This window comes from Pecten maximus, chromosome 3 (assembly GCF_902652985.1).
Source record: "Pecten maximus chromosome 3, xPecMax1.1, whole genome shotgun sequence".
Classification (NCBI taxonomy): domain Eukaryota; kingdom Metazoa; phylum Mollusca; class Bivalvia; order Pectinida; family Pectinidae; genus Pecten; species Pecten maximus.
The window spans coordinates 26,936,553-26,953,198 of NC_047017.1; the positions used below are offsets into that span (position 1 = coordinate 26,936,553).

At 37.2% G+C, this 16,646-nt stretch overlaps 1 protein-coding gene across 4 annotated transcripts in view; it reads right to left on the minus strand.

Annotated features, from left to right (window-relative positions):
* LOC117323756 (ectonucleoside triphosphate diphosphohydrolase 3-like) overlaps window positions 1-16,646 on the minus strand; it is a 51,047-nt gene that overhangs the window by 7,582 nt on the left and 26,819 nt on the right. For 2 of the 4 annotated variants that reach the window (XM_033879187.1, XM_033879186.1), the window contains exons 2-4: window positions 7,405-7,741; window positions 6,654-6,840; window positions 2,378-2,619 (exon numbers count right to left, since the gene is read on the minus strand). In XM_033879187.1, the coding sequence (XP_033735078.1) occupies window positions 2,378-2,619; window positions 6,654-6,840; window positions 7,405-7,738 (763 nt within the window). In that variant the 5' untranslated portion in view covers window positions 7,739-7,741. Of the gene's footprint in view, window positions 1-2,377; window positions 2,620-6,653; window positions 6,841-7,404; window positions 7,742-9,582; window positions 9,678-13,659; window positions 13,779-16,646 lie in introns of those variants that run through there. The other 2 variants (XM_033879185.1, XM_033879188.1) reach the window with 2 other exon arrangements.

A 16,646-nucleotide genomic window follows, 5' to 3' on the forward strand; every position in this document is an offset into this window, starting at 1 on the left:
TAGCCATTGGGGCCAACACTAAGAAATTTTACATAGACCGACCAGGTTTTCTATAGCCTCTGGCCATCGGACCACCTTTACTTTCGAACACTGCTGAGTCACCAGACAGAATTGTTTATTGTTTGTCCTGATGTGAATTTCATTGTCTTTACTTTGCATTGTTGGATTCCAAATGATCGTGCACTTAATAATGGCATCAGTATTCTACTGCCATATTTCTTTGCTACTAACAACGTAAAAGGGCAGACGATACAACAATATTTTCATGATATATATAACAGGAAAGCGAATTTAGTGCCTCCACAAGGGGTTAAACCCGCGACCCTCTGCTTACTGCTCCGTCGCTCTACCGACTGACTTAATGGAAATTCCCCCACCTGAAATCACTATGTACCCTATTTACAATTAAAACCTGCCTCACTATTCCTCACTTTTCAAACGAGTTCGCCCCGAACACACATTAACCCAGGTTTTATCCCCAACGAAGCCTCTCATTTCCCTGTAGCTTGCACTTGGAGTGGTCAACCGATATAACAGAAAAGCAAGTAGTGTGCCTACACCGTCATCGAACCGCGACCCCAGGCTTTACTCACCGGGTTCAATCGTACAAACCGGGCGCCGGTGCTTACACCTGGGCATCGATGAATTTTACACCCGGGCAACGATAATTTCTATAGAAAATGAACGCCGAAGACGGGATCGGAAGAACGGTTGGGATATTTTTTTTCTTTTTTGATGTGATAATGATGTCCTTCAAGGAAAATAACCCAACCACGGAACAAAATGATAAATTGGCTAAAACTTGCAAGGATAACTGACAGGAAAAACACTCATTTTTTGCTAATTCGCCCACATTGTAGGCGGGTATGACCAAATTATGCCGCAATCCACGAATTATGCAACATATACAGCAAAATCCGCGATCGAAATGACTGTAAATCTCACAGTTTATCGGAATTATATATTTTGACATTGTCAAGTCTTATTGGATTGATTGGTAATAGTTAAATAGGAAAATTAAACATTTCCGTATTTTACACCTGTGGCAACGAAGACGCTCTTGAGCTTAACACCCGGGCGCCGCAATTTGCTGACATGGTAGTGATGTAGAAATTACCAGAGTTGGCCTTTTGATGGTTTTTGTTTATGTATTTTTTGCATTTATGCAACTCGTTACAGTTCATTCACGGGCATGCCTCTTTAAAGAGTCCGAATTTGTGCTTGTCAATCCGTCAGCCGTTTTTGTTATGATCTAATTTATAAAACTGCTCGAACCTGGTAAAGAGCTCCCCATGGAGTGAAATCTCCAGCCTAGACAGATCACAGGAAACGTGTTTTATAGGCCTACAGTTAATTATTAAATACAATAATTATAATATATCCAGAATATGATTAAAAAGGCACTTAACATCTACATCAATTTCACGGGTTTTAGGTTTTTGAAAAATTGTCGAATGTCAACGTAAATTTCGTGAGAGTTTATATAGATCTTTTATACCATCAATGCATGTTGCAAGTTTTGTGTTTACGTCCCATGCGTTTCCTCCTTTTTCTGATCTGTGTCTACCCGCGGTTGGAATATGGTTGACTACCTCGCATTCTGAATAACAATATATCACATGTAAAGTGCGCAAGGCCGAACTTACGTTCCCCTAACAATATACAATCTGACAGATGGAGTACATGTATACTGAAGTAATTGTTGGTTGTCGCAAAGTGCACATGCTTTTAGAGCATCGGCCAAAGTCCCCAACTCCACTATGCGTCGGCCCGTGCGCCATGAAGTGTCCTCTTGTTCTATATTGCCATAAATTGGAGATGTGCTAACCTCTTCCTGACTTGATATAAATTGTCTCCGCCGAGACTGTAACTAACGTTATATGGTCGTCACACATTGGCACATTATGTGATACATCGGCGCTGTCCTTGTTTTCAATGGACCATCTTTAATTTATGTTCTCACTTCATTGAAAGCATAAGCCTTACCTAGTCTTTTAGTTTTACAAAACTGACCCCTTTACCTCTTTACCGCATCGTGCTGTAGGCCTAAACATTTATCTCCCAGCTGACTTGAAAATTAAACCAGATGTAACTATTCGTGAATATAATCAAGGGCCCGGATCGCCGGACGCCGGATCGCCGGATCGCCGGAGATCGCCGGATCGCCGGACACATGTCTGTGACGTCACAGAAGGGTCAGTCTACCTTAAGCGTGTTTTCATCTTTTCGTTTTGGTGAGGATTTGCTTTACGTTATATTGTCCCTTGAAATGCGAATTGTCGTACAGAAACCACAATAGTCGTAGCATTGGTGTAAGTCCAGGTCTAAAACTGGAATCGTATGTCATGTGACTCCTTACATGTTTTTGATAACTCACCCCTCAGCATACATGGGTTTAACAGTTCAGTGTCCAGTGGACTCTCCTCCTCCAGGTAGCGTCGTACCCTGTGGGCCATGTAGTTTTGTCCGTAATATAGGTAACTATGGGTGTACAGGTAATACGTCACCCCGGCCATGCGCACTGGGAACATATTGGCGAGGATGGGACCGTCTGGTATGAAGGTTATCTGGGTAGACCCTCCTCCCATCTCCAGTACACCGACGGCTTGTGATGGCGGCCTGGGGAATAATATTAATCGATAAGATGTATAATAAAGTAGAATGATACCGCAATTTAACTGGAGTTATATAATATTAGTACACAGAGATAAACTAGCGAGAAAAGAGAAATGGAAGTTATTGAAAGGGGCACAGTATATATACACCTCACAGGGAACTTCCAAAGGACGATAACTCTTAACAATTGGTTGGTTTGGTTTGTTTTTGTTTAACGTTCTATTAACAGCCAGGGCCATTTAAGGACGTGCCAGGTTTTAACAATTGTACCTGATGCCCCCATTGCATGATCGTAAGAGTCTGCTAAATATGGGATCTTATCTTTTCTTTTCTTTCTTAACAACTTTCTTCTTCCTAATGTCTCCCTTGACAATGCCACACTTTTGGCCTTTAGTTGAGCGTTCGCCCCTGTGAGGAAGGCTTTGGGTTCTGTCCCCTGGCCGAGACATACCAGAGTCTTTAAAAATGGTAGTTTCTACTTCTGCTTAGCGCTCAGCATATTAGGAGTGGGACGACTGGTTCGCCCGTTGTCAGTATAATGTGACCGGGTGGGGTGTCCTGCTGGGTGTCTTCGACAGTATGCTTCAGTGATGTAGCACTATAAATCGGCAAAAGTTCCGGCCTATCACAAGGAGACTTAACACGAACATACCGCAGCCTTCCAAAACACGCATACCCACTCACCACACGCACGCATGTTGCACGCACGGGAGACCGTCCTTAAATGACCTTAGCTGTTAATAGGACGTTAAACAAACCAAACCAAATCTTAACATGACAATGTGAACATACACTTCACAAGGAACTTCCATAGGACGACAACTCTTAACATGACAATGTGAACATACACTTCACAGGGAACTTCCAAAGGACGACAACTCTTAACATGACAATGTGAACATACACTTCACAGGGAACTTCCAAAGGACGGTAACTCTTAACATGACAATGTAAACATACACCTCACACAGGGAACGGAACTTCCAAAGGACGGTAACTCTTAACATGACAATGTGAACACCACAGAAACAATTACCAAGTCATCAGGTGTTTGGATCATGTGTAAAGTTATTTTGTTCGGGTTTACCATATTTATTGATAATTAGGTGTGTTATTCACTTGCAAATTAGAGGACATGTTCAACTTTCCACTCTTTTTTTTTTTTTTTTTAAGACCTTATTTTATGTTTGAGATAAGTTGAGTAACATCAGATAATTTACTGAAATGTTAACTATATACATGTATCGTTAATTGATTTTCTAGTGTGATATACCAGTTTTAACTATTTTGTGACTATTTCGCGTTTGATACTGCCTTTCAAACGATGTATTTGTCCATCGCTTTGAAAGAAAAAAAACACTAAAATGATTCTTGGAATGAAATTCTTCACGACTGGTACTGTGTCCTTTTTTACTTGTTTTTATACCCCAAACAGATTGTCGTTCATAGTTTCTTCTCCTGTGGCTGATCACATCGATAGAAAGTCTCGTCTCTTTGAATTTCCACTGACCTATATCTTCTGGGTAAACATTAGCATCTCCTAACTAATCACTATTGTCAAGGTTTGACAGGATCAGATATGTTGCCATGAAGGACACATACTGACACCGATTAAGAGAAGATAATGCAGGCTACACGGTATACCGGGGCCACAATGTAATCTTGAGTGACGTAACACACAAAGATGCATTTATAGTGTAACGGAATCGCTAAATACAGATTAAATGATTGTGTGTGCACCATTCTGAAATGAATATTGTTACAGTAAACTTAGAATGTAACCTTGTTCCGCACGGTTGCTCATGTATAAAAGGAGTGGGGCATGTGAATTTTGTTGATAAAAATGACTGTAACACTAGAAACACATGGGATCTGTGTATTTCAAGTACATAATCCTACTCTTATTTCTTACTAAACAAAGCGTGTCTCTTAGATAAAGTATTATATTGCTGTTAAACAAGTGTTGCGGTTTTCTCGCTAACACTTTTATTTCTTCTGACACCACATCGTTACGTTAATCGATGAAATTCAAAACAAAACATACACATGTATATAAAATTCCTTCAGTTTTATTAAGATATGACTTTCATTCAAAGTACTTGCCAATCAAGATATATCTAATTTCAATCCAATATATACTCCAGGAGTAGAACGTATAAATTCACAAATAATTCACAAAGTAAATAAGAAATCCTGAAGTTGAATAAATTCCAGCAGTATCTAAATAAAATCCACTCCAATTCCTTTTAGAAGTAACCAAGATGAAGAAAATAATTGCACAATAAAAGGTTCTTGCTATTCCTTATGACTTAACTAAACTACAACTCAAAACCATAAACTAAACTACTCTACACATTTCTATACTCTCTATCTAAACTAAGATAATACAATCCAAAGTCTCTCTGTTAATAAGACCAACTCCAAACACTAACCCTAAAAACTCTCTAAAACTATAATTTCTTGTTCCAGACTCACTCTGAAAACTCCTCTAGCCACTCGATGTCCAAAAAGCCCCTGCTCTAAGTTAACAGCCCTTTATATATGGCCAGCAAACTATTCTTGACCAGTGACATCACTTACTTCACCCCACTACACAATAGATGCTAAACTTAAACACCAACACAGTCTAATAAAAGAATGACATCATGGTCAAGTTCTATATATACAACCCCTAAGAACCGACTATAAACAGATCATAACCTCATACCTATTTATACCACAGTCTGAGAATCTATTTTAATGCAGCCTATCCAATGACCACATACCTATTTATATCCAGCCCGGGAAGCTATTTTAAGGCAGTCCACCCAATGACCACATACCTATTTATACCAGAGCTGAGAATCTATTTCAATGCAGCCCCCTGGATGATCGCATACCTATTTATAAACCTGTCCCCCAGTCTGACCAGGCAGCTATGCATATACCAGTCCTGGAGACTGACCACATGCCTATTTATAAACCACCCATACTGGACCTAACCCAGCCTCTGATAATATATATACACACCAGCCTCTGAGAGTGACCACCAAGGTACAATATATCATCCCCAGAAGGAACTGACAACTATTCACATCTAACATACTTAAGACCAAATAATTACACTACAGGCTTAAACAACCTCCACTGGTGTTAACTCTATCAATTACTAATTAAAACCTTATCTCTGATCTTCACAGTCGCCAAGGCCATTTAGAGGCCACTTCCATATTACCACTGAACTGACCCTCTTCAATTTACCTCTTACATTTTACTCACCTCAAAAATAGGAAACAAAGAAAAATCCAAATAAATGAAAATGAGAACCTCACACAAGTGTAGATGGCAAAGGCTGAATTAGGTAAGGATTTAGTGGTTATTTTGTCTAATTTTCAGATTGCGCAACAGCTGACAAAAAAATCAGACAAGTAGCAGATTGCTTACACCGGTCATTAAGACACCAGAACAACAAGAGGCCCAAGAGGTTAGGGAAAGCAAAACACAAAAGGAAGTTATGACGAAAGGTTATACGGAGAGCGAGAGTTCTTGGCAAACGATCGTACAGTGTTTCATGGAAATAGACTGTGGTCAGTTCTGACCTTCTGGTATAGTGTATAATGGTAATAGACTGTGGTCAGTTCTGACCTTCTGGTATAGTGTATAATGGTAATAGACTGTGGTCAGTTCTGACCTTCTGGTATAGTGTATAATGGTAATAGACTGTGGTCAGTTCTGACCTTCTGGTATAGTGTATCATGGTAATAGACTGTGGTCAGTTCTGACCTTCTGGTATAGTGTATCATGGTAATAGACTGTGGTCAGTTCTGACCTTCTGGTATAGTGTATAATGGTAATAGACTGTGGTCAGTTCTGACCTTCTGGTATAGTGTACCATGGTTATAGACTGTGGTCAGTTCTGACCTTCTGGTATAGTGTATCATGGTTATAGACTGTGGTCAGTTCTGACCTTCTGGACATGTTGCCATAGTTTTCCCCAGTTTGTTGTGTCTATTTTGACATATCATCCACTTGTATAAATAACGACAAGGTAGCCATACCTATCTGAGCCGAAGAAATTCCTGAGATAATTTGCAGCGATCCATGCGTACGCGCCCTCCTCCTCCCCTGATAGGATCCTCACTGTGTGTGGGTTGTACTTGAAAGGGTTTATAGTGGAGTTTCCTAGGTAACGTCGTGCTGACGTCATCAGGGCAATGGCGTCGTTTTCTGATAAGACTCGTAAACCTACAAAATAGTATTTTCATCACTGCTTCCATTCAGCTTCCTCGATATTATATTTTTCATAAATTTTGTTTAGCAAAATCAAAGTTATAGATGAACCTGAAATGATTTCGGAGTGTTAATCATAAAATGAACAGCTAGAATTCAATCAAATCTAGACTGATTTTATGAATCAGAAGTATTTTCTATAAGCGATATATGTTAAATGGTTAGTTTCAGGTACTGTTCATTACCTTTAACAGCGATTTCTAGTATTATAATTGTTCATGTAAAGGCAGGTTGCGACCATTGATCTTCATTTCAGTATATACGAATCAAACGTGTTAAAAATTGGTTCTTACAACATCACATGAACAAGTTAGTAGTCTTTTTAGTCCACAGGTAGTTAAATGAATCCCCCTTACCTGTTGTTTGAGTCCGTATGACAGCATATACCTCTACTTTGGTGAATGAATCAAAGAAATGCAGATACTCATCTCTTTGTAAATAATTTCAGAAACATTTTATGAAAATGTTTCAATTTTTGTTTTCTTAAGTTAGTTCCCATCGTGACAATTTGATACGTACCAGCAGTAGCCATCATAAACAATGGCGTTGAGTGGTGTAGATTTGTTGGTACTAGTGATTTAGCCTTGGTCAGCATTTCCGCCAAATAATTAGGAATATCGTCAAGGTGATAAACGTAGTCACTAATCCCAGGCTTGTACCGTTTGGTGTATATCAGATCCATGTCAAACGCTTCGGCAGATGACAATCGAGTCGGCCATTTGTAAATTTTTAATTTTGAACTCGAACTTCCGGCGTCAAACATTACGCCGTAATTCCAAGCGGATGTCGTATGCGTTGCTAAACTGTTTGGTATCCAGATCATACTCAAAACTAACAGTAGATATGTGCCCATTTCCTGAAAATACAAAAACAAAAAATGTATACATGTGAAAATACAAACCAATTTCAAAACAGTAATCCTTTCAATAGACATTCAATCATCTTGATGTGACATTATTTTTCCTCCCTGATTGCCACATATTATGTCCCTTCTTAGACAGTAATTGAATCTCTTTGGAACGCTGGTTGGTACATGTTCATTGAAGGTCGACAGATAGATTTTTAGAGCGCATCATCTTCTTTGAAAATTCATTTAGGACCATTTTCTTATCTACACTTTTCTTCTGAACCACAATGCGTCAGTCCTTGAAGGATTAAAACTGTTTAATGAAGTACCAGAATCATTTTCTGGCGAACACTGTACATAGATCCATATTTCACATGTAATTTACTTGCGTGTCTTAAGTACAATCCTTGAATAAAATCATTTACCTGTGTATCGCACACTTGGGATATTCCAAGTTCATAAATTTTGTGTATTTCAGAAAAGTAGGTCAGAATTGAACTATCTACCCGGTAATGTGATGTTGTTAATATCAATCGTAGGTTATGTTGCGGTGTAAAATGCAGTATTTGGCCAAACCTTCACTATATATGTATATTAAACAAACAAGTCGTAAACTGCTAATAGTGTTATACATGCGTTTTCAACCGTAACATTGAATAAGCAAATCGAAATCTTTTTCCTGCTCTGATATATTTGTTCATCCAATAAATATTCCCTGTGTACATACGCCTGGATTGTGACGTCATGGTTCATATTTTAGACTTGCTTGCTCCATAAGAACAGGTATGCAATCGAGGATCCGTTTACAGTCCCTTCCTTACCAACAGCTTGTGTCTCCCTTCCCAGTGACAGAGCTGTACCTTCGTGTGTCGTAATCCCCTTGTTGTAGAACGTTTAACGAGAGCATGTGTAAATAACCCGCCTCGTGGATATTGCACCTAAAATACATGTTATGAGATAACTTGCCTTACATTTTTACTATTATCCTCTACTATATCAAGGTCTGAACGTAGTATAACGAAAGCTTTGACATGTAATTGAGATAAATTATATAATATTTATGATATTGACTTTCTGATAAAGGATTGGCCTAGTTTATCACACAGTGGAAAAAATAACCATCTGTATTTATCGCCAACTTACAAATACAGAGGACGTAATGTTCAGCGCTGTGAGCCGGGAAGACAACATTGTGGACTACATGCCGAAATGGTGAACATATTAAGATATTATTTGCATTTTTTATGTATGACACCTTAGCATAACCCCATTGTTTTACCTCCACTACAGTCGCTATCTTACCATGCCATCGTCACAATATGTTTTATTGCTGTGTTTATTGTCGTCGAGGTTCTACATTAGTTACAGCCTGATTTTCTCTATTTATTGCGGGTGAATACTAGAGTTGTAAGTCAGAGCAATTGTGTTTTATTTCCCTCGAGGGAATTTCATGTTATCGTTAGAATGACAAGGCAATATTTGAATGAAACGTTCACAAACTCCATACACATTAATCACCCTATGGTAGTGCTTGGCAAGTCAATATTTATTCTTAGTCTGCATTTGAATGGTCATATGTCGTCATACAGGTGTTTTTATTACAGATATAACATGGATATGAAATCGGGGACCTTTTTATATACACAGACAACGCCAATTTTAGCAAATAAAACAGTGTGGCTTCATTAACTCCAACTGGTATGGGCATTGAAATATATACATAGGTATGGAAACACATCTGTGGTAATATCATATGCAAAGTCATTGAATATGATTTAAATAAATTCGAAAACAAACTTCTGTTTTGACAATTATTTGTCTTCATGACAAACCCTTCGGAACAATCTCACCTTTACTATATCCAGAATACAATGTCAGTTATGTCGGTATATCCCATCAGGTGTTACGGATTCACCACTTTATAACTGTTACTTGGTATTCACATTAATGCTCTGGTACCTTCCATAACGTGTTATGTTATGTTTACAGTCCAACATATGTCGGCGATATGTATACGATGATAAAATCATTGTGTATAGTACAGATTTAACCTCTCGACGAACCCCCTCTATAACAACAGGTGTTTTTGTCCTAGAATGTCGCATCGACATTCTGTCATTTATATATAAACACACGAGTAACCATATACTAATACAATAATACATGCAAAACATTAGCTAATAACTCTATAGGGGAAATACATTAAGATCATTGTTTTCAGCGCTGTGTTATCAGAAGTTTCACAAATAATACTTTGTTAAGTATACATCTAAAGATATATCTTTAATTTGATTTTAGATAGATTGAAGAAATAGTGAGTTAATATTAAAAAATAAGATATGATACGATACAGCTTATAAAACTGCGTACGTAGTTGTCCGAATCATTAGGAAACTAGATATTTTGATGTTACACAATTGATTTTCGTTGTAAATAATATATAAGTCAGAAAATGTAACTCATTATTGTATTGATGTCACAAGAACATAAAGGACTGTTGGTTGTATTTAGTTTCTGTCAATGAGGATCAGTAAATATCCCAATGTACATACAGTGAATACGACATTTAATTGCATGAGTGTTTGGCTTGTATTGATTTTTTTAAGCTTGTCATTATATATGGTAATGATTCATCATTATACAACGAAATAATTCAAAGTCCTATTGATCAAACAGTTACGTAACCTATTTTTTTTATATCAGAGTGATTGCAAGCTATGCTCAGCAATTGATTTCGTCCATGATTATTTGATTTCCACGTACCAGATACGAGATTGCATTGTTTACCTTCATCATTTATGATATGTTTACTGACTGTTCCGATCCTCTCCTTAATTGTGGTCGCTTTGAATTTGAAGTGTTGTCATACTCGTTTTCTCATGTTCATATTTGAATTCGCGCCTGAGACTTTGATATATCAATATTGATAGTAAAAACCTATGAATGCAATAAAAAAAAGTTTTTTTTACGAAAATGTTTCCTATGCGAGTTTACGTCAAATGATTTGGTGTGCATCATGTATCTACTGTATAACTTTTAAGTCACGTTACTATTTATCGCTGAAGCAACAAGTAGTGTATATGTGATAATGCGATACGGCATCATATAGGATGCAAAAGAACAACTTGGCACGGTGAAGGTCGGTATGGGCACCCATGACGACTTACCTTGACCTCTATACACATTGGGGCAGCGGAAAGCCTTTCAAATACTTAAAATGCTTTTCTTATTGTATTCGTAATCCTCGAGTGCTATGTAATACTTATAACTGGACCCAGTGGAGTTATGTAAGTATAGGGACATCGCTGAGTCTAGACTGATAAAGCGTGCGTATCTATACACAGTCCAGCATGCTTCATGTGTTATCACAATGTGTCTTAAACGTATACAAGTGTTTTCAGATAGGATGATATTATTTGATTCATCACCCAAATTTTGTTTTGTTTTTGTTTTTTGGTGTTTTTTTGCGGTGAGGGTGGTGGTGGTAGGAGGAGGATTTTATGACCGTTGAGGCGTTATTTATGCTGTCTAAATTTAGAAATTAATTTCGAAAGCGACAATGTTAACATTTTTCGTTTTTTATATATATATTTATTTATTTTAATTATTTTTTTGCGTAATTCGACATTCAACATCCAGACATAAATGTCGCGTAACTCGATAAATGGCACATTAAAACAAAAGTATGAATTTATGAACATATAAAACATGTAAGATGTCATTTATTGCCCTTGATGCTGTTGGTATATTGAATGTTCATGTTATGGTACTTATGTTCTGTTTTTCCATATACAATATGATTATAAACCTACCTATAATTATAATGAGCTTGCCTAACCATTTATATTCCACACTTTAAAGCCATGGTTCCAAGTGATATTTCTCCCTCGTGCCTTGACTGTCATATAACATTATATGACAAAAAAAGAACTTATTTGCCGTTTGTGGTGAAATTGCTTTAAAAATGACCGTTCCTAATGGAAAAAAATAAAATGTGATTAACTGGCTGCCAAACATTATCTCAGGATTACCTAAGTAATTGTACAATAAGTATGTTAAATCGTCGCTGCAACACTAATATCCGAAAATATATCAAACACGTGCACATAGCCTCATATTTATATCAAACGGAACTGTAGGTGATTTCTAAATGCATTTATGTGGCATGTGTCATGGTAATCTGTAGAAAAAAGGGGAAAATGTTGTTTTCTTTATTCCCAATTGTTTACATTATGTTGTCGATAACCGCCATTCCCCAACTTATCAGCACAAACACGAAATTTTATAAAGGATTTACTTTAATTTGTTTCGTTTAAGAAAACGTTATATCTTCTCACCACAGAAATACATTCTAATCTTACATGCGTCGTTACAGCTGTTTTGTGGCTTTGTTCAATATATATTTTGCCTGGTATGCATTCTAAGATGGTATCTATTTCCGTTTATTTCATGTTAAACTCCTACGAATGAGTGAGCAACATTATAGGGTCTCGTGCAGCCTTACCAAACAACATGTTTTCTTTTGGCATGCAATGGTAAAGGTATGAAGTAGAGATTTAACACATTGAAGTATTTAAATGTGTAGTTGAATTTCACGGAGCAAGTATTTCGCGTTAGTCCCAGTCGGACCTATACCAAACTTCTAATACAACAGGTGACCAGGGTATACAGACCGAGTCGTCAAGGTAGTAACGAAAATACCAAACTACTAATATAACAGGTGACCAGGGTATACAGACCGAGTCGTCAAGGTAGTAACGAAAATACCAAACTACTAATACAACAGGTGACCAGGGTATACAGACCGAGTCGTCAAGGTAGTAACGAAAATACCAAACTACTAATACAACAGGTGACCAGGGTATACAGACCGAGTCGTCAAGGTAGTAACGAAAATACCAAACTACTAATATAACAGGTGACCAAGGTATACAGACTGAGTCGTCAAGGTAGTAACGAAAATACCAAACTACTAATACAACAGGTGACCAGGGTATACAGACCGAGTCGTCAAGGTAGTAACGAAAATACCAAACTACTAATGCAACAGGTGACCAGGGTATACAGACCGAGTCGTCAAGGTAGTAACGAAAATACCAAACTACTAATACAACAGGTGACCAGGGTATACAGACCGAGTCGTCAAGGTAGTAACAAAAATACCAAACTACTAATACAACAGGTGACCAGGGTATACAGACCGAGTCGTCAAGGTAGTAACAAAAATACCAAACTACTAATACAACAGGTGACCAGGGTATACAGACCGAGTCGTCAAGGTAGTAACGAAAATACCAACATGATACGACATGATATAGAATGATGATTCTAAGCAAAGACGTAGTATTTATAGAAAAAAATATCAGCCCCAACTCCTACTATACCGACAAGGTTTTTATAGTAGGGGGCTGATGATTTTTCTATAAATACTAACCAGCAGTTGACACCTGTGATATACGTAAGTGTAATATTATTCAGAAACCGGATTGTAACAAAACAAACCGAAATATAACAGTAATACGATGGCATTGAAGTTACATAAGTTATACTTAAGAGTTAGGTAGCGGTTATATGGTATTGTAGTATAACAACGTAAACACCATTTACATACGGAATGTTTTAGATTAGGAAGGTTCTACAGTAAATATATATTTACAAACGGAAGTCTTTAGATTTAGAAGGTTCTACAGTAAATATATATTTTTAAACGGAAGGTTTTAGATAAGGAAGGTTCTACAGTAAATATATGTTTAGAAACGGAAGGATTTAGATTAAAAAGGTTCTACAGTAAGTATATATTTACAGACGGAAGGTTTTAGATATTCTATAGTGTACATTTACAGGCAGGGCAGGAGTACCCAGTAGTTAAAATAAACTTACAGAGGATAGTACTTGTATCAAGATACCAATCAGTATATAATACTTACAGACGGATGTTTCTTCCAATGGTGTTGAGAAAAATCTAACATGATTTCCTCAGAATCCTCCTCTTTAAGCATTACCCACGTCCTGAACTGAGTACTTCAGACTTATTTGAACGTAAAAGTTTATATGTGAGTTTAAATACTGTAGATAACACAATGGTGATTGTTACTTGGCAGGTTTCAGAGAGACAGTGTTACCCTTAGGGTGAGACGAGTGAAGGGGACGAACCCATTAAAAGCTAAACAGATCTTAATGCATCATTAACTCTCCACGATATGTTAAGCAATTTTACTTGTTTAGATTTCGAGTTTGTTTATTGTCTGTGTATCATTAAGACTGATTTTAGTACACACACTGTATAGCAGTAACAGCCAAGACCTATCGTGATATTTTGACTGATGGATGACCCCAGACGTCTACCATAATTTGAAACACCCCCAACCTTTCGAGGCATCTCAAATTATTTAACGCGTTTGGTAAATTCCGTCCTATAATTATACATAAATATGAGAATATAATCTCAAATCAAGGCACCGCTTAATTCATGACGTCACAATACTGATATCATACTTGTGTCTTAAATAATGATTTCGATGACGCTTCCTCAAGGAAAAAAGATTAAATCCGCGATTATGATGTAACTACAACACATTTTATATCTGCAGCATGCACAGCTCTTGACCGTTGACCTTGTGTAAATCAGACTTAATTTTAGCTACTGTACTCACGTCGTCAGATAATCTGTGAGGTTGAAACATTGATTTTCCAGTATCCATTACTTATATACAAACACACACTGAAACCGATGATGCTAATAATCTTCTTTTTCTCAGTATACGGAGAGCTGCACATGATGATATATTTATAGCTTTCTGTAAGGGGTAAACAGGAAGTTGTTTTTTCTTATGCGTATCGATAGTGACAGGTGTCTTAAGATTGGCTAGTAGATTCAAGACCTTGATCAAATCCGATAAATCTCTACAAATATAAATGAGAATGAGAAACGTGATACTTTCCAGAAACAAACTTCCTACAGGGATATCCAAGTTTCCAGGCAGTAGACCCCTAACAATTACACCAGAATGATTATAAGCCAGTAGTTTTGTACATGATTATTAGACACAATAGAATTTGTACCTGACTATTAGACACAGTAGTATTTGTACCTGATTATTAGACACAGTAGTATTTGTACCTGAGTATTAGACACAGTAGTATTTGTACCTGACTATTAGACACAGTAGTATTTGTACCTGATTATTAGACACAGTAGTATTTGTACCTGATTATTAGACACAGTAGTATTTGTACCTGAGTATTAGACACAGTAGTATTTGTACCTGATTATTAGACACAGTAGTATTTGTACCTGATTATTAGACAAAGGAAGTTTTTGTACCTGAGTATTAGACATAGTAGTATTTGTACCTGATTATTAGACACAGTATAGTATCTCAATCTGATTATTAGACATAGAAGTATTTGTAACTGATTTTGACGTGGTAATAACACCTCCCCGAACCATAGTGACGTAGTTATAGCTACATCTCCAGCACTAGTGACCTAGTTATAGCGACATCTCCAGCACTAGTGACCTAGTTATAGCGACATCTCCAACACTAGTGACCTAGTTATAGCGACATCTCCAACACAAGTGACCTAGTTATAGCGAAATCGCCAACGCTAATGAACTAGATATAGCGACATTTCAAAAACTAGTGACCTAGATAAAGCGACATCTCAAAAACTAGTGACCTAGATATAGCGACATCTCCAACTCTTGTGACCTAGTTATAGCTACATCTCCAACTCTAGTGACCTAGTTATAGCGACATCTCCAACACTTGTGGCCTAGTTATAGCGACATCTCCAACACTAGTGACCTAGTTATAGCGACATCTCCAACACAAGTGACCTAGTTATAACGAAATCGCCAACACTAATGACCTAGATATAGCGATATCTCCATTCCTAGTGACCTAGTTATAGCGATATTACCAACTAAAGTGACCTAGTTTTAGCGACATCTCCAACAAAACTTACCTAGATATAGCGACATCTCCAATATTTGTGTCCTACTTATAATGACATCTTTAGCCCTAGTGACCTCGTTTCCTTAAGACATGAAGCAATACAAATCTAAACCAAACATTCCCATACTGCATTACTGACCATGGTTTGATTGTAACTCCTTCAAAACAATATTTACCTACCTATAAAATCAATGACCTAGTTTTTATGGTTACACGACCAACGCTAATGAGCTAGTCATAATAAAAACTTTCCAACATTCATGACCTAGTTATAGCGGCAAATCCAAACATACACCCTAACACTGATAATCTGTCACTTTTTTCTAATTTGATAGCACTCAGTGTTTTAGCTTATCGACCATCGTTTATCAGCACGAACGTTTTCAACAACATCGTATATGAAACTCGTGACGTATGACGCGTCACGAGATAAGTATTGAACTCAGTGGTGTTTCCCGCCTTTGTTGGCACGTGCCAGTCACGATCAATCAGGGCTATCAGGGAATCCGGAGAGGGCAATGTTGTTCGGAGAATTATTATTCCTTTTGAAGAAAGGTAGAGAGTACCTAACTTGTCCAGTACGTACGATGTTATTTCTCTTCCATCAGAGAAAACACAATCTAGTCGGTCTTTGAGGATTTCTGACAAAGATAATTGGAAAGATAAGTTAACTTGATGAACAGATACTGTATAAAAATGAGCAGTATTACTGCAGTATTTCGCTGCGGAAAATGAGTTCATTGTGGGCTAGGCATGGTAGAACAGGTGGACAAATCAAAGTCAGTTTTAGTTTTTTTATACTCTTTGTTTACAACATTAGGTGAGGTAGCGTCAACATATTATAAGCAAACCAGAGCCAGAAGCTAGGCGTAAAACAATGCATATAACATAAACATACAAAAAACACAAGAATATACTGTATTACATAATATCATAAGCCTTAAAAATAAACCACC